Genomic DNA, 17,630 nt, shown 5'->3' with positions numbered 1-17,630 from the left:
AAAGTAAAATACAATTTTAAATCAGATGAATTTAAAAAAAATCAAAACATTTTAAGGATGTCTGGTACATCATTAACATTATAATTAGTAGGAAAAAATTTAGAGACAGGTCTGGTATCCAGCGGAAGTTAGATTAAATAAAAACCTTTGTGCACTACATATGAAATTGAGTTTTTATTTTTAATCACTACAAATGTAATATGATGAATACTATTCAACACTAAAATTTAATAAAGTGGAAGATTAGGAAAAGCATTGGAGAATTTCATACAGCTGCCTGCTGTAAAACATTATCTTCCTGTGTTTAGAAGCAAGAAAAATTGCGTGTTTATTTGGCAGAGTTGGTCTCCTCCAGAATGATTCAAAGGATAATGAATTAAACTCTTCTAGACTATGATTCAAAACAAAAAAGTTATCTTTCACCAATTTCCAAGGGTGCCCATTAATGTGGGTTCCAGCAGACAAAGCCAGCTTCTGTCCAAACTTACCATGATTTAGTAACCTCACTTCTGCTCAGACCAGAAGACTTTTTGGTAACAAAAGGAAATACTAACAATAAAGCACCACTAGAACTTAAAATTCTTCTTCCCAAACGTGACTTTTGAAATATTAGAGCTTCCAGCTTATTCACAGGAACTAGCATAGTAATCTATTGCAGCTTCAGGACAACATTCTTGCCCTGTTGTAAGCAACCCTGAAAAAGCACGAGAGCAGCCGTATGTTGTCCCATTTTCTCAACAACTTGAATTTTACCAAAAGATTGAAGATGAAAACAGAACATTTTACCCAAGAATAATCTCTCTATTCAGAGCTCCTCTCAAACTTGCAATTTAAAAAAAAAAAAAAAATTATTATTTTTTTTTTTTTAAATGAAACTTTCCAGCTAAAGGGAAAACAAACAAACAAAAAGAACTCCACACTTTAACAATGTATCGATTGCCTAATTTAAAAAAAATAAATCTCATTTTGGTTACAATGACAATATCGTTTAGTTGAGATTATTTAAAATTGGTTTTAAATTTATTGGCCCCCTCCCCACCCAGGATACATAGGTAAGACAGTCAGCACTGAATTTACCTCAGGTCAATAAAAGAGCAGCTACTTTCAAATTCCAACCCATCGCATTCCTCGTAAATTTTGTTGGCTGTTTCTGGAGAGTCACATTCTACAACTGCATAGAAGTACTTCAGCCGTTTAAACTGATACTCCCTTAATTTTTCCCTGCAAAGCCTGCAAAAGTAGGAAACAACATAATCAACTTAAAAACATACACCATTCAAACACACTCCTCATCTTTTATTAAGATTATATGTTAGTGTGAAGTTTTACAAACACCCATTCAGCTTTACTCAAAAAAACTAATTCATAGTTTGATTAAAGGAGGTGGTGTTTCACTCAGTGCTTTTATAATGGCATTTTCCACAAGATGAGCCAACATGCTAGGACTGGAGTCGTGAAATTCCCGACTTCTAAATTACTAGCAGCATTCAAATCACTTGAAGACCTTATGCAGCAGCAAATCTATCCAGCTCTGCCTCCTACAGGCATCATGAGGTTAGCGTCTCTGCACAGGACACACAGGGTAGCATCTTTGCATGCCCCAAGCAGTACCATTTAATCTTTCCTGTCCAGGTGTCTGCACTTATTTAGCTGAGCTGGCACCTGAAATCCTGGCTCCTTGCAAGGCGGATGAAAACCATTTTCATACAGAAGTAAAGTTACATGTTAAGAACATTAACTAAAACCACAAGACTGTAAGAGGACAGGATTTCAGATCCTCATGCTTGAGAGAGACAATATTGGAGTACTGAATAAGAGTGATATGGCTGAGAACAGGAATCAGGATACTAATGTTGGTAGCACAGGTGGTGCTGTCATCACAGAAGATGAATCAAAACTTAAAAAGAGTAAAAGAGCGGCTTACAAGTAGATGAATTGGTGGAAAAATGGAGACAGATCACAGGGCTGAGGTCCTGGCCTGTGACTGTAAAGGGTATGTGCAGAGGTATCACAGAGGTGTCTGAGATATCTGGATTTCCATTCATTATATTTGAATATCTGGAGCCCACTGAGCAGTAAACCCAATACTTTACGGTGCACCTTGAAGCACAGGGTGAAGCTGACTTCAGCACACGCTTTAAGTTCATTATACAATTCCCTGATGCACCAGAGACTTTCTGCAAAGAAATTTACACTGTTTTAGAAGCATCCAAATTCTCCAAATATAGGGCAGTCCAGTGGGATATATTATACAAAACGGGCTCCACACAGGTTGCCAAACATCTGGAAAATCTGGAAAAATATTAAATCAAAACCTCTCCAGTTCCATACAGACAAGACTTTCAAGCAGAACAAGAGAGGAGCGGAAAAAAACAAAAAGAGACATGCCTGAAGAAGCCTGGACAACAGTAGGCCTGATGAGCTCAGCCTAGTAAGCCATGGCCGCTGCAGGTGGCATGCAGGAAGTCTCAACCTGGGAATTCTTGGGCTAAGTTATGGTCCCTGTTGGTTACGCAGATAAAAGTTTTGACAGTAAACAAATGGAGTTTGTTGTATGAAAGGCAATTTGCTGAGAAAAACATCTTAAGCTCTCCACACATTCATTCCATTTATTACTGCAACAAGCTACGCAATAAAAATTTTCAAGTCACTTATCAATACGAAAATTTTCTCAAGTTTTATCATAATGCATCTATTCAACGCATTGACAGCGAACAAGAGTCAGGTCTAAAATCCTAAAATCTCTCTCAAAAAAAGGTGTAAAATAAATTTGTCCACAGGAGACTCCCACAAATGAAAATCTGCAAAAAGCAGCTGACCAGGCTTTTCAGTAGAAATTACGGCTTCTATCTCTCATTTGAAGACTAAGTTAATACCCGTCTTTTTCTGTGGTATTCTCTGGAAGATCTAATAGTTCTGCAGGTCCTTGTTGTTCTTCCTCTTTCAATCTCTCTTTTCCAAACTCTGAAGGATAAATCTACAAATACAACAGAAAAATAAATTTTAACTGCAGCAGCATAGCATATACCAATTAAGAAAACAATCTCACCAAGCCTTTTAGAGTTCACTGGTTTTAGCAGAAGAAAAATAAAGCCATCAATTCCACAGTTTAACACCCTCTTACTGTTAACTTACAGAAAAGACTGTGGAATAAACAGGTTTAAAAATGAGAATGCTTTCAGACAGATGAAGAACAGAAGCCCTGACAACGCGGCCCATTTCAAAAAGGATTGCAGTAATAACGCTTCTCAAAAAACTTCTGCTGGACGCAGATACTAAAAATGGAAAAATAGGACTTAACTATCAGAATTTAACCAGTTTATAACAACTCAAAATTGATGACCTCTGAAATAGCAACAGGGACTGTAAAGCACTTGGAAACTGCCAGCTTTAAGATTGAGTTATCTACCCCATTGGTTACTGAAAAACAAACTAGCTACAGAGATGTAGTCTACAAGACTTGGAGAATTTCACCACTGAGCTCAGCAAAATTGCACTTGGAGTTAATTTGTCTTTTGGTTCTTCCACAGAACTCTCTCTCTTTGCAGACTTCCCCCCCTCTTTCCAGTAAAAGTCACTACCTCTTTTAGAAATCAGGTCTTACCTTAACATGAAGTATAGTTCCTCCTTTGGGTACAAAAGAATTAAATAAAGCCAGCAAATCCTTAGCCTTCAGCCTATCCCAATCCATGTTACAAACTGCCAGTCTGCTCGTAATCTGAATGGGAGAAAAAAAAAAGGACAAAATTTGTAAGTTTAATTCCCGTTTGCTTTGTGGAATACACAATCCTCTAGCAACTTTCTTTAAAAAAAAATAAAATAAAATTAAGTCAGCAACAAACTGCAGAAAACATAAAAGTAGTATTTTCCCCAAGGCTCAGTATCTCTTAAACTAGCAAAAGCCAGAAACAGCAATCAACAGAGCAGATAAAAAGACACAAATGGTGAACAAATGGTAAAGCACCAACTGGTGCACTGGACTGCACCAACCACAAAATTAGGACTGCATTTATAACATCAGCACTTAGGACTGAGTTATCATCACATGGTTAGTCACAACAGCAGTAAATATCAGTGCTACAGAATCACCACACTACTATGATTTCATATACAATAATTGTGTTCAGTTTTAAAGTCCTGTTTCATTGTCTAGTAAGTTAACTTCGTCAAGCATGAATTAAAAAAAAAAAATTAGAAAAGTGGAAACAAATAAGTAATCAACATCAGCAGTATTATTAAAACTCCAGAATTTCTTAAAAAGCTCAATTCCACTGTTCTTTCATTTGCAGATAACATTTTCATAGATAAGCCTCTGCTTAGATGCAGAGGAACACAGGAGAGAATGCCCAAGGTCTCTCATTCTCAGCCAATTTCATGATGGCTTGCATTTTGTAATGAGAAATGCTGAAAAAACACTATGAAAAATACTTTCACAAACAGTTATATAGATGAGGATCCACAACCAACTCATAACAACATACACCTTTGACATAATCACATAGCAAATTTCCCCATGCAGATGTAGTTTTACCTCTTCTCCACGAGGGGCATCTTTATCCAGCTCACCCCATGAATGCTCAATCTCAGGCTCCTTTGGAAATAGGTCATCTAAATCCCCTTCATCCTCTGAGCTTGTTTCAATGTTCCCTATACCTCTAGCTAGATCAGGCCCCATATCACTTTCATCGTCTTCTGAATCACTATCTTCTTCGCTCGTTTCCCCATCATCTTCTGACTCCTCATCCTCGCCTGTTTCCCCATCGTCTTCTGACTCCTCTTCTTCTGCTTCTGCACACTCAGAGTTTTCTCTCTCAGAATTTTCTTCCTCTAATTGGCTTTCACTGACATCACTTTCATCATAGGTGTCTCTGCGCACAGTCCCTAAAATATAAACAATACCTATTTTTATGCTTCAACTACATATGATCTTTTACAAAGAGGAGAAAACAAAGGTTTACTTAGTAAGGAGTTACAAAACCTCTTTTAGTACATAACACAAGAACAAGTTGTATCATGGAAGTACAAACAAATCATCCGTATTGCCTCTTCAGTTTGTCTAATTTATTGCTCTTCAGTCCTACAGCTGTATTAGCAAACTAATAAGATTATTTTTATTTTATTTTAATTATATACAGAATAAATAGATTAAAAGTTGGGTTTTGATAATTCAGGCTATACGCACAGAGATAGTATAAACAGTTGCTCAAGTCACCTGTTCTCTCTAATTCCCTCTTCTACTCAGGGCTTATGCTGCTCTTCTTATGCTTTCACTTAACTGCTGATATTAAGTTCTCATGGCATCAGACCTTATATTCAATGTTCATTTTGGCAAATACACAAATGTACACACAACTATACGCTTTACTTTTCTAACTATCCTAACAAACTATTTCAGTTCCATCAAAGGAAAGGACAACATTGTCCACGATGTTACAGAAGGACACTGATTCTTCAGCAACCTGAGTCAGTTATTTTATGGCTGATATTGTGGGGAAAAAAATATTATATGGATAAAACAACTGCAACAACACACACATAAATATAGGTGAATTTACCTGTTACTTTAACAACTTACCTGATTCTTTTGTTTTTCCTCCTAGGGAATGATCCTTCCTAGGAGCTTTATCTGATTTAGCACTACTTGGCTGCAAAGGTTTTTGCTTGTTTTGAACCGAAACCAATCTTCCCCCTGATTCATTTCTTTGCTTGTTTTCCCTGGGGGGCGAGAGGTCCTCGTTTCCCTGACACCGATCAATTTCCATTACACTTTTCTTAGAGTCCTTTTTCAATTTGGTCCTCGATGCAACTTTCTGCCCCTCACTTTGATCATTCAGTTTTGACACTACTTCACCCGTTTGGTCAGCCCCTTGTTTGGTTAGCTTACTCTCTTTCTTTGGGTGACCATCAGCAAGTGGTTTTACACAATCTACTTCTTTTGGCTTAGCTTTTTTCTTCTTTTTTTTCTTCTCTGTGCATACTTCACTATCACCTTCTGAAAGTTCAGAGTCAGACTCTGACAGGGCATAAAACTTCTTCAGGTTCTCCACAGAGGTATAGTTAACAGGGCGCCCTCTTTTATCCACTGCACACTTGAGCTTGAACCTCTTGTCGTGGAACATCGATCGGAAGCGCTTGTCGATCTTGATTTTACGATCTTTTTCTGGCATCTCCCAGAACCTGGGATCCCTGGTGACACGGCTGAACCGCTCATCGCTCAGGATTTCTTTTTGGGATGCCATTTTGGACGTCAATCAAGGCTCGGATAACTGGAATGCGAAAGAACAAGTATAACTGTAGATGCACAGCCCCAAAAAAGATAAAGAATAAAGTCAAGTTTGTAACCTCGACCTAAAACGCTTCCCTAAGCCATGCGCTCTCAAGCCCTGGACGCGGCGGTGCGAGGACCCACAGCGAGCTCAGACCGCCCCCCGTACAACAGACCCTACCGCTACCCCACGCCCACCGCCCGGTAACGACCGTTAAAACCCAGAGAGGACCGTTAACAGCCGTTAAACGGCCCGCACCGGCCGGCAGCACCTCACCTCAGCGCACCCCTCGCTGCCCCCACGGCTACGGCGGCCGCGGCGGCTCAGCCCGCTCGCAGCCAATGCCGCAAAATGGCGGCGGGGCGCATGCTCGGGGAGGGGCGGGGCGGGGGAGGAGGAGGAGGCGGGTGCGCGGCGCGCATCATGGCGGCGGCGGGCTCTCTGTGGCGGCTGGGGGTTGTGAGGTGGGGCGGGGGGTGCCGCCGGCTGTGGGCGCAGCCGGCCGCCGCTGCTGCCTCCTCCTCCTCCTTCTCCTTCTCCTCCTCCTCCTCCTCTCACTCTGCTGCTACCCCTCCGGGCGTGCTGAGCCCCTTCGACCGGCGGCTGAAGCGGAAGCAGAAGAACTGGGCGGCGGTGCAGGCGCAGCGGGCGCAGTGCGAGTACCTGCGGGAGGAGGTGGGGTGGGGATGGGGATAGGGACAGGGACGGGGATGGGGATCGTGGCACCGCGCCCCCGGAGGCGCTGACCCACAGCCGGCTGTCCCCACAGGTCGGCGGCAGGGTGGCCGACAGGCTGCTGGACATCCCCAGGTGGGTCTCGCTGCCCGGCGGCTGGGGGCGTGCTCGGAGCGGGGCTGCGGGGAGCGCGGCGTTAAAGCGTGTCCCGCCTGTCCCCCAGGACCTTTCCTCTCGCCTTGGACCTGGGCTCTGGAAGAGGTTACATAGCGCAGCATTTAACCAAGGTACTGGCGTGTCCTGCTTCAAAATGTCTAAAATAAGCGCGTGTTCTCCCGTCTGTTTTCTATTAGGGCGCTGTTGTAAGATAAAATAACCCTCTGAATGCTAATGAGGAAATTCCTTTATTTATTACCTTGTACATGTATCTACAGTCCAAAGGTGTGGTTTTGACAGACTCTTAATCATAGAGGCATCCAGGTTGGAAAAGCCCTCTGAAATCAACTAGTGCAGCCTCTCCTGCAGAGAGATCTGGACAGATTGGAGAGCTGGGCGATCACCAACCACATGAAGTTTAACAAGAGCAAGTGCCGGGTCCTGCACCTGGGACGGGGCAACCCTGGCCACACGTACAGACTGGGTGATGAAACAGGGGAGAGCAGCCCCACAGAGAGGGATCTGGGGGTTGTGGTTGACAGCAAGTTGAATATGAGCCAGCAGTGTGCCCTGGCAGCCAGGAGGGCCAACCGTGTCCTGGGGTGCATCAAGCACGGCATCGCTAGTAGGTCAAGGGAGGTGATTGTCCCGCTCTGCTCTGCGCTGGTGCAGCCTCACCTCGAGTGCTGTGTGCAGCTCTGGGCACCACAGTACCAGAAGGATGTGAACCTGCGACACGAGAGTGTCCAGAGGAGGGCGACCAGGATGGTGAAGGGCCCAGAGGGGAAGCCGTGTGAGGAGCGGCTGAGGGCACTGGGCCTGTTCAGCCTGGAGAAGAGGAGGCTGAGGGGGGACCTCATCGCGGCCTACAGCTTCCTCACGAGGGGCAGGGAGAGGCAGGTGACCTGTTCTCTGTAATCGCCAGTGATGGGACCCACGGGAACGGTGTCAAGCTGAGGCAGGGGAAGTTTCGGCTGGACATCAGGAAGAGGCTCTTCCCCGAGAGGGTGGTTGCACCCTGGAACAGGCTCCCCAGGGAAGCAGTCACGGCACCAAGCCTGCCTGAATTTAAGAAGGCAATTGGACTGTGCACTTAGCCACATGGCCGAAACTTTTGGGCAGACCTGTGCGGTGCCAGGAGCTGGACTGCATGAATCCTTATGGGACCCTTCCAACTTGGGATATTCTATGTTTTAACCTAGTACTGACAAGTCCACCGCTAAACTATGCTACTGAGTTCCACATCTACACATTTCTTGAAGACCTCCAGGGATGGTGGCTCGACTGCTTCCCTAGGTAGCCTGTTCCAATGCCACACAACCCCTTCAGTAAGGAAATTTCTCCTACTATCTAACCCACACCTCCCCCGGCGCAACTTGAGGCCGTTTTCCCTCACCTTACTTGATGCTTGGAAGAAGAGCCCAATCCCCACCTCGTTGCAAACACCTTTAAGGTAACTGTAAAGTACAATAAGGCTTCCCCTGAGCCTCCTTCTCTTCAGGCTAAACACCCCCAGCTCCCTCAGCCTCTCCTCATAAGACTTGCACTCTAGATTTGAAGATTAGACAAATAATAGTGCAAGGGAAGCTACTGTTGTGGAGTAGTTAACCTTCAGTCCTCAGTTGGGAGATGCATATTTTTCGGTTGGTCTTTGTTGCACACACTTAACTTTGAACAAGAACTATCAGTATGGAGATTTGTAAATGGAGAACAGTTTATCCTTCATAAACCATGCAATGTGTAAATGTACTTCACTGTCTGCTGTTCCGTGGTTTATATCTGACTGAACCTCAAGGTTGTTATTACTTCTACCTTGACTATTCTCCCATGCAGCAATCAGTAAGTATCATGCTAGCGGAGAAAAATACCTTCAACTTTATGAAAAGTTTAATTGTTAGAAATTTCTTATACATGCAAGTGTTCAAAAATAACTATTGTCAATTTATAAAACAACTCAAATGGATGACAGAGTTTCTTATTTTATTTCAGGAAATTGTTGAAAAACTTGTTCAAGTTGATATGGCAGAGAATGTTTTTGTAAGTGTCTTTCTGAGTGTTAATGTATTTAATTCCATAATGCTGAAAAGCAGAAGGAATACATTTCTGATGATGTTTTTATTATAACCCAACATTAGAAAAATGCTGTAGAATCTGAAGTACCTACGATCAACGTTGTAGCTGATGAGGAATTCCTTCCTTTCAAAGAAGATACATTTGATCTTGTTGTTAGCAGCTTGAGGTATGTGTTAATCGTTAATTGACACTTTTTTTTTTTTTTTAGATAAAGATGTAAGTCGTGCTGTATGAAATGTGTTTGCATGGTCAATGTGACCATACAGTATGAAAACGTGGTGACCTGATGGTTCTTAACATTTATTTCCCTCAAGGCACACATACCTTCTCTTTTTTTGATTTTTCTCTACATTTTTAGCCAGTGTTTCCAAACTTCTGCAGCTTAAAAACTTGTTTGTTGATTTGACTTTTGAAACATACTTAGCATATACATTATTTTGCCTTTCCCCAAACTTTATTTATTCTGCAATTCTTTCTGGTATTTCAGTTTACACTGGGTGAATGACCTTCCTAAGGCTTTTAGAGAGGTAAGAAACTGGTTTTTAGTGCAACTATTTTCAAATAAAAAACAACACTTACCGTTACTTCCATTCAGAGCTCTATATATTTCTTGTTCTTTAAAAAAAAAAAAAAAATAGGCACATGAATAGCTCATTAGTTGGGTATTTTTTGGAGTATTTCTGGCAGTTTGAGGAGTACCAGTTGATACTTCTATTAATTTATTGTCTCAAAGCAATTTAGGACAAATAACTACAAAACAACACATTTGTATAATATTTTATAGTTTTAACAGCTGAGATCATGGTAACTAACGTAAACTAAGTCAGTGTTACTGATTTCATTGTCAGTCACACTTAATAGCTTTCTAAATGTTTTCTAAATCAAACTAGTCCAAACCTGGGTTATAGAATTTGTGTTCAATATTTGTCTCAGCTATCTTTTTGAATTACAACTCTAAGCAGATAAAAGCTTTCTGATTCTTATGTGAAGCAAATATTTGTAGGAAAAACCACAAACGTTATTGAAAAAAACTCTGATTTTGGGGTTACCTAAGCTCCTTTTTGCAGATGAAATTTTTTTTTTTAAATCTCCTGGCTTTGGCACAGGAGTGAAGAACATCTTTTCCAGTTTGGCATTTTTTCCTTTATTTCAAACATACCATATCCTATCACATGTTCATACAAATAGGAGTACCCTATTATGGAATAGTAAAAATAAGAATTACAATGCCCACAGTATTTGTTTTAAATAAATAATAATAAACCAAGCTTGGAAAGAAATACATTATTTTATCTGGAAATTTGAAAAATTGAAAATCTGAAATAGTGTATTTTGTGTTTCCTAGTTGTGAATGTAATTTCCAGTGATTCTCTTTCTTAAGAACAAATAGTCTCTTCTGAGAACAGATCATATATCTTGCAGTGTTACCAAAAGCTTTGGTGGTTCAACTTGCCTAGTGGAATAGTCAATAATAAAAATCTGTTAAAGATACTACAATGATTACTTCTAAGTTCATTAAAAAAAAAAAAAGCTAAGAATGTCTTAGTTGCGCAATATTAATAAAAATAAAAGAAATAATATAATCTTTCTTCTGTTGTAGATTCACCAAGTTCTTAAGCCAGATGGAGTATTTATTGGTTCGATGTTTGGGGGAGACACTCTCTATGAACTTCGCTGCTCTTTGCAGCTAGCAGAATTAGAGAGAGAAGGGGGTTTTTCTCCTCATGTATCACCGTTCACTGCTGTATCAGATTTAGGACATCTCCTGTCAAGAACTGGCTTTAACACTCTGACTGTGGTAATTATTAAAAAAAAAAAAAAAATCAGAACAACGTGGAACATCAGAACTGGTGTATAAGAAATGCTACTTCCAAGAGTACATTACTAATGTGGTAGTTCCTTATTTGTGCATGTAGTGCACTTTGCAAAGTAAGTTTCTGAAATAGCCTGAACTAAATCTGTTCTTGGTTGTACTGTGATTTTTAAAACCCACGGAAGAGTATCTTTGGCTAGTGGCCCAGTAGAATTTGCATGGTCGTTGTAGAGAGATGTGTCACAGAATGTTAGACCTACTTGAAAAAACACTCTTGCTGTTTCTTCTAAAAAGAAGAAAATAATGGCACTTCAATTAAAACTTGATTGCATTTGAGCTACTAGACAAAGTTCTTCAGCAGTGTTGAGGGAGTATATTTTTCTGAGACATATATGGTTCTGTTTGAACAGAAGTAGCAGGCTTTGAAAGTTGACATAGTGCTTTGTTTTTAAGTTGATATGCTCTACAATTAAGATTCTGAATTATTTCAGGATACTGATGAAATTCAAGTAAACTACCCAGGGTTGTTTGAGATAATGGAAGACTTGCAAGGCAAGTATATACTTTGGAAATATAAACATTTTCTGTATCAGCAATACCAATGCAAAAGAGTTTCAGCATGTTTATTAACTTCAAATAAAATGTACTGGAATAGTGAAAGCATTACTTTTTTTTCCTGATACCTAGTGAGTCAGAAACGTAAGCCCATCAGTAGACTTTTTTTGGGAAGCAAAAGGCAAAAATTTGTACTTGTGGCCTTCTGTAAATTTTCTGTTGCTCTTTTTCTCTTGTTCTTTGTAAGCCTCCTCAGTGTAAACTGCTGAAAAGCCCTGAGAGGAAGACAGAAGCATATATCCAACATAATGACTTTTAATGACTTTTTTTTTTTTTCCCTGTGAGCCTGCCTAAGTAACAGGATGTTCAGGATACCGCTTTGGAGTGAGAATAGACCCTCACACTAGAGTATGAGGAAAACACACACAAAAAAGTGGTGCTTAACAATTGAGTTGGTGTTCATTTGTCATGAATTGCAAAGTAGTTGTTGGTATGCAGTCAGTAGTTACTCATGGAGCAATTCAGGGCATCTTCTTATTTCAGGTCATCTGCTGTTGTGTAGAGTCAATACCTTAATGAAAATAGAACTTTAATTCCCTGCAGAAGCATTCAGATACAGTAAGTGATTAAGGAGAATTATCTAAGATTAGGTTTATGATTATTTCTTATTAAAAATCTTCTGGGGGTATTTAGTTTTGATGATAAAAATACGAGTTGTGTCTGAACAAACACTTTGTACTTGGTGGGTAAAAAAAAATATTAGAAAATCTAAATGCTTGAACACTCTGGCTGGAAGGTAATAATCTGAAATCATTCCTAGCAATACAAACAGTAAATTGCAAAGCATGGGCATTAAGAGGCTTGGATCTGTACAGGTAAGAAACTTCCCTGCTGTAGGTTGTACTCTTACAGTGAGATTCAGAGGATTCTGTACTTACTCTGGGGTAATAAAAACCTGCCATTAGTGCATGACACTTAACTCATGATATATGCTGTATCTTCTTTTCCTTAAAGCTGAAACATATTTTTAGGTATGGGAGAGAGTAATTGCTCTTGGAACAGAAAACCTCTGCTTCACAGGGATACGATGCTGGCAGCTGCAGCAATATACCGAGGTAAGTATTTAATAGGTGAGTTCACCTGAAATGACTTTTAGAATGTATTTTCCATGTCTTTTCTCCGACCTCTATGTAAAATAAAACCATTTTGGAATAGAAAAAAATACTATTTTAGTACAGGTATTTTTAACCTTAATTATAATGACAGGATTTGAACTATATTGATACACCAGTAAGGGATATTTTTATTGTCCCAAATCTTTCACTGAGGGTCACTATGATGAATATGTCACACTTGGTTCTGATGTTTTGGGAACTGATTGTTTCTTAAAACTGATGTTCTGTACACCTTCCCATTTTCTCCCTTCTGTTCTGGCAGAAATGTATGGAAATAGCGATGGCACAGTACCTGCAACATTTCAGATCTTCTACATGATTGGCTGGAAATTCCATGAATCACAGGTAATGTGAAGCCAAACAATTTTCTCTTTGAAGGTACATTTTGAAATGGCTGGTATTTTAAAGGGTTTTTGTGAAATAACTTTTTTTTGTTTGTTTAAAAAAAGCACTGATTTTTTTTTTCTCTTGTTTTTTATTCTTAGGCAAAACCTGCCCAGAGAGGTTCTGCAACAGTTTCACTTGGAGATCTGGCAAAAATAGATGGACTTCTTACGAGAGAAAAAAAATAGTTCTTCATGAGAAATAAAGTTGTTTTGAAGTTCCTATAAAACTTCTCAGTGTGTTTAGTCTCCACTTGTACTTAAAGACATTTTGAAATGATAGCAATCTGCAGGCAGCAGGGGATTTTTTAGTGCCTATGCTACAACATCAGCTGTGTAAAATAGCATTTATTTTTTTTCGAGATAAATATTTGAGTAGTATTCTAAGTGCTCAATTTGATTAAATGACTGTTCTGAGATGTAATGTCTCTTCGAGTATTTCAATAGCAAAGACTGCTCCTGGTATGAGTTGCAAGTCTGAAGTGTACATCACCCTGCATTGCTTTCAAATTATTCCTAAAGGATGGTGGATCATAAAGAATAATAATATTTGGTGACAAATGTATATATGAGGCATACTATAAAATATGTTACCACCAAATACGCAGACCTAACCTAACATGTTTTTTTTGTGGGCTGGAATGGAAATTAAGACTTCAAAGTTACTGTCAGTATCGTTTGAAATTTGAATGTTTGACTTGCGTAAAAGAAAGTAATTGAGTAAGTGCTGTACTGTAAAAATATCTTCAGTTGCTACCTTTCACCTGTGTCACGCACATTCAATTACTTCTCTCTCCACTTGCAAAGACAGAAATAATTGTTTCTGAAATAAGTGGGAGAGCTTAGCTATAAAGAAGGCTGTATGTTTAATTCTAGCTTGAGCAGAATGTATCCTGATTAGACTAAGTTTACTGAAAGGACTAGCTAGCAGAAAAATCACCTAGCACACACGTGGACTTGCACGCTTCAAACCAATTAGCTTACCATTGGCATTCTCTGGAGTTTTTGTTTTTTTTTTGTTGTTGTTGTTTTTGAGTTGCAAGGTATTTTTACACATACATATCGCAGCATTTGACAAATTAGAGGTGGCACTTTATCTAAATATTAGTTTAAAATCACATTTGCCTGTTATTTTCTGCTTTTCTACCTTTAGAGACTGAAATACATGAAGTATAGTTTTTCCCCCTTTAGCTGTTGCATGGGACTATGACTTTTCCCATAAGTATCTATTAGCAGAAATTGATTTTACTTATGAATATGGCCCATTAACCTGAGTTGTTTAGAAACAATAGCTCACCCAATGATTTCACTTGATCATAATATTCATAGAGAACAGTAGAATGGAAAAGCATGACAAGTATATAATCAAGCATATTGTTCAAGCAGTTTTATCATTGTATGTAGTAGGTGTACCAACACTGGGGTAAAATAAAGCTTCTTTAGGCCTGCTGTAATAAGATTATCCAGCAGGTGGAGTGTGACAGAATGTGGCACAGTCCAAATACGCAAGGTAGGCAGAAGCCTTAATATTCTGTCAATGATTTTTGAGTTATGATTCAAAACTAATGCAGATATTAAAGTTACCACCTACTGCTTAACCAGTATTCAATTTTCCAAATTGCAGAAATGCCGTTTAGAAACTATTAATGCGGTATTCGGCTGGCTAGAAGACTAATTTAAGAGCCTACTGTGGGGGCTTATTTTATCTGAGTAAGAAATGGGCAGAGAAAGTACAAACCACCCTGATAAGGAGGGGAAGAATCATCCATTAGTTCTGACAAGCCTAATCCATAATTTTTCAAGGGGAAGGAGCTCATCTTCCATTTTTGTTAGAAAACAGTAATGCTCCTGGGCAAATGGAGATGGATGGGAAATGGTTTTATAATCTTTATTGCCCTTAAAATAAAGACTAAAATCTAAAGGAAGAACTTGTCACACCAACAGCTTCTGGTTCTCCTAGAGTCTTTCAGTGGCCTTAATACAAGATACTGCCTCAGTTTACAAGTCCCGTTTTAAATAAAGTTCACTTATTTCAAGGGGAACTCACAAGTTTCCTAAATGTAGGCTTCTATGGAGCTGTGTCAAATGACTGCAACTTTATGCATTTTTGCTTCAGCAGGTTAATTTCCAGTCACTTCAGCTGGTGGCTGTGACTCAGATCTGTTAAGGGAATGAGGAGGTGGAATGTGCTGGGTAAATGTTAATTGGAGATGTGCTCCTACTGTGCCTGTGTGAAGCACTCAGGAAGAGAGGGAAGGATTTCCAGTTCTTTGATTCCGTGTTCCAGGGGTGGAATATGTAAACAGCAAAGTAGGTATGAATGTGATTTGGTAATGGGAGAAGGTATCTTCTGGATAGAGAGAAATGGAAGGAAACTATTCTTAGCAGTTCTTTAGCAGTTGGAAGAACACAGTGTAAGTACTTCGTTGACTTGGAAAAGGGCTCGGAATAGAAGAAGTGGTGAGTAATAGAGAAATTACTTGGAGCAATGTTAATTGGGAATTAGGGAGCATGACAGGTAAGGTGTTTGTTTCCCTGACTGATGATGTTTGATAAACAACCTTTTGTGTGTTGGACAAAGAAAACTTTGAAATGCATTGCCATGCTATATGAAGGTCATGAATGTTCAGGTTTTCACTCTGCGCTAGGTTTTTTATTTCTTGAGTTTTTTTCAAGTGGTATATTAGGGAAATAACAAGTCAGTGGCCCACGGAAGTTGAAGAGAGCCTGAGGATTGACCACCTAGTGTATTGGCATATGAGGTAATCTGTAATGCTTGCTCCAGCTGAGCAAAATTCAATGGAAAAAATGGTCAGAGAGCAGCATGGATGCCACTTCCCAACTTTAAATAACAATGCAGAACAGGTTGTGGCTTTCATGTAAAATAAGATGAGAATGCCTGTGTTAAGTTGGGAATAAACATTTGCATAATGTTACCAGCAGTGAGGTATGAATGTGCAAAGATACAACCTTATACATATTTAAATAAATAAAAAACTACACTGAGGTGCTGCTTCTGACACGAGTAAGTCTTTCTGCTTGCTAAGTTTCAGAAAAAAATAATAAAAAAAAAAAAATGCCCTACTATTACTTAACTTATAGAATCGCGGAATGGCCAAGGTTGGAAGGGCCCTCTGAAGATCATCCAGTCCAACCCCCCTGCCCAGCAGGATCACCCAGAGCACATCGTGCAGGATGACATCCAGGCGGGTTTTGAATATCTCCAGAGGAGTCTCCACAACTTTTCTGGGCAACCTGTGCCAGTGCTCTGTCACCCCCAGAGTAAAGAAGTGCCCTCTCAAACTCAGCTGGAACTTCCTGTGAACTAGACTTTGACTGCAATTATTTGGTAGCATTTCTTCTTGGAATTACTTTTTTTCTGGTTCCCAGTAGTCGTTTTCTTTGTATGGCACTTATGAATACCTTTGAAAAAAAGTTAGTTTATTGTGAACAGAAGTTTTTTCATGTAAGGATCTTATATTTTGATTCTCTTTTTTAGATTTAAGACTAGTGGTTTCTGAAATTATAATGAAGATGAATGTTATTACTAGTTGTTAGTCTAGACTATTTTGAACTCTGCATATTAAAAACCAGCTTTTGCAGAATAAGTAACTTCTAAAAAGCAGTTGCTAAGGTGACATAATGTCTCTTATAAGCTAGGTAGTTTTAAAAATCTGCACATGATATGGAATGTTTTTCTCCTGAAGTAGAAATGAAAATTAATTCAGGAAAATAATCCTTTTGACCAATCAAAAGTTCAGAGCGCAAATCAAAAGTTAATTAAAAAAAAAAAAAAAAGAAAAGAAAAAAGCTTAGAAGGACATTTACACTTAATGAACATTAGTACCTGAAGGTCAAAGTCAGTGATCCTGATGTTATAATATCTGAGAGTCAGAGACAGTGATCATCAAAGATCCTGCTCCTTCAGGGTCTTTGATGACAAGGTCTGTCAATGTGCAGTTTTATCCAAGGCTACTTAGGGTACAGGGGATGATAATAAAGCCCTACATTTTGTATCCTAAGCATTAGATTTTGCAGTTCCTATGCTTTCAAATGACTCAGAATTTGAATTTAAAACATGGAAAAGGATCCTTGATTACCTCTAATTTATAAAAATAAATATTTACCTCTAATTTATAAAAAATACTTCAGCAGAAGTTCAAAAGGGAGCCTTACAAAGTAGTTTAACTTTTTAAATCTGCTTAAAAACAAAACAAAACAAACCTTTTCAATGTTTTCTAGAAGTGAACTAAAACTAAACTTTTTTCAGTTGGGGGGGCACATCCGTCTTTCGGATGTTTTTTCAATGGAATATACTAATGCAAAGACCTGATCTAGTGTTTTAAGCTTATTAGAACATCTTGTTCAAGAAACTACATTAGGAAAGGTAGCATTTGTCAAACCCAGTAACTGAATATCCACTTTTCAAAGGCATTCTATTTTGGGCCAGATTAGGGAGCTGTTGATTTGGGGAAGTACAGTCACTCTAGCGGTTTGATTGGAAGCAGTCTGAGCACTGAAGCAAATTTGACCT

At 39.3% G+C, this 17,630-nt stretch overlaps 2 protein-coding genes across 2 annotated transcripts in view; one reads left to right on the top strand and one right to left on the bottom strand.

The window, feature by feature from the left end:
* Positions 1–6,609, bottom strand: part of ESF1 (ESF1 nucleolar pre-rRNA processing protein homolog) — a 31,839-nt gene extending 25,230 nt beyond the window's left edge. Inside the window, exons 1-6 of the mRNA XM_032184975.1 lie at positions 6,543–6,609; positions 5,576–6,266; positions 4,532–4,881; positions 3,605–3,718; positions 2,877–2,977; positions 1,078–1,230 (exon numbers count right to left, since the gene is read on the bottom strand). Of these exons, the coding sequence (XP_032040866.1) occupies positions 1,078–1,230; positions 2,877–2,977; positions 3,605–3,718; positions 4,532–4,881; positions 5,576–6,239 (1,382 nt within the window). The 5' untranslated portion in view covers positions 6,240–6,266; positions 6,543–6,609. The remainder of the gene's footprint in view (positions 1–1,077; positions 1,231–2,876; positions 2,978–3,604; positions 3,719–4,531; positions 4,882–5,575; positions 6,267–6,542) is intronic.
* An 80-nt stretch (positions 6,610–6,689) lies between these two features.
* Positions 6,690–13,407, top strand: NDUFAF5 (NADH:ubiquinone oxidoreductase complex assembly factor 5). Its single transcript, XM_032185794.1, has 11 exons — positions 6,690–6,941; positions 7,036–7,076; positions 7,165–7,228; positions 9,087–9,134; positions 9,233–9,336; positions 9,658–9,697; positions 10,771–10,968; positions 11,475–11,535; positions 12,570–12,653; positions 12,976–13,058; positions 13,199–13,407. Exons 1-11 carry the CDS (start codon positions 6,690–6,692, stop codon positions 13,283–13,285), a joined length of 1,062 nt encoding a protein of 353 aa, XP_032041685.1. The 3' UTR covers positions 13,286–13,407.
* The last annotated feature ends 4,223 nt before the right edge of the window (positions 13,408–17,630 follow it).

This window comes from Aythya fuligula, chromosome 3, assembly GCF_009819795.1.
Source record: "Aythya fuligula isolate bAytFul2 chromosome 3, bAytFul2.pri, whole genome shotgun sequence".
In the NCBI taxonomy this organism is placed as follows: domain Eukaryota; kingdom Metazoa; phylum Chordata; class Aves; order Anseriformes; family Anatidae; genus Aythya; species Aythya fuligula.
The sequence above is the reverse complement of the archived record's forward strand: the minus strand, read 5'-3'. Positions and strand labels throughout refer to the sequence as shown.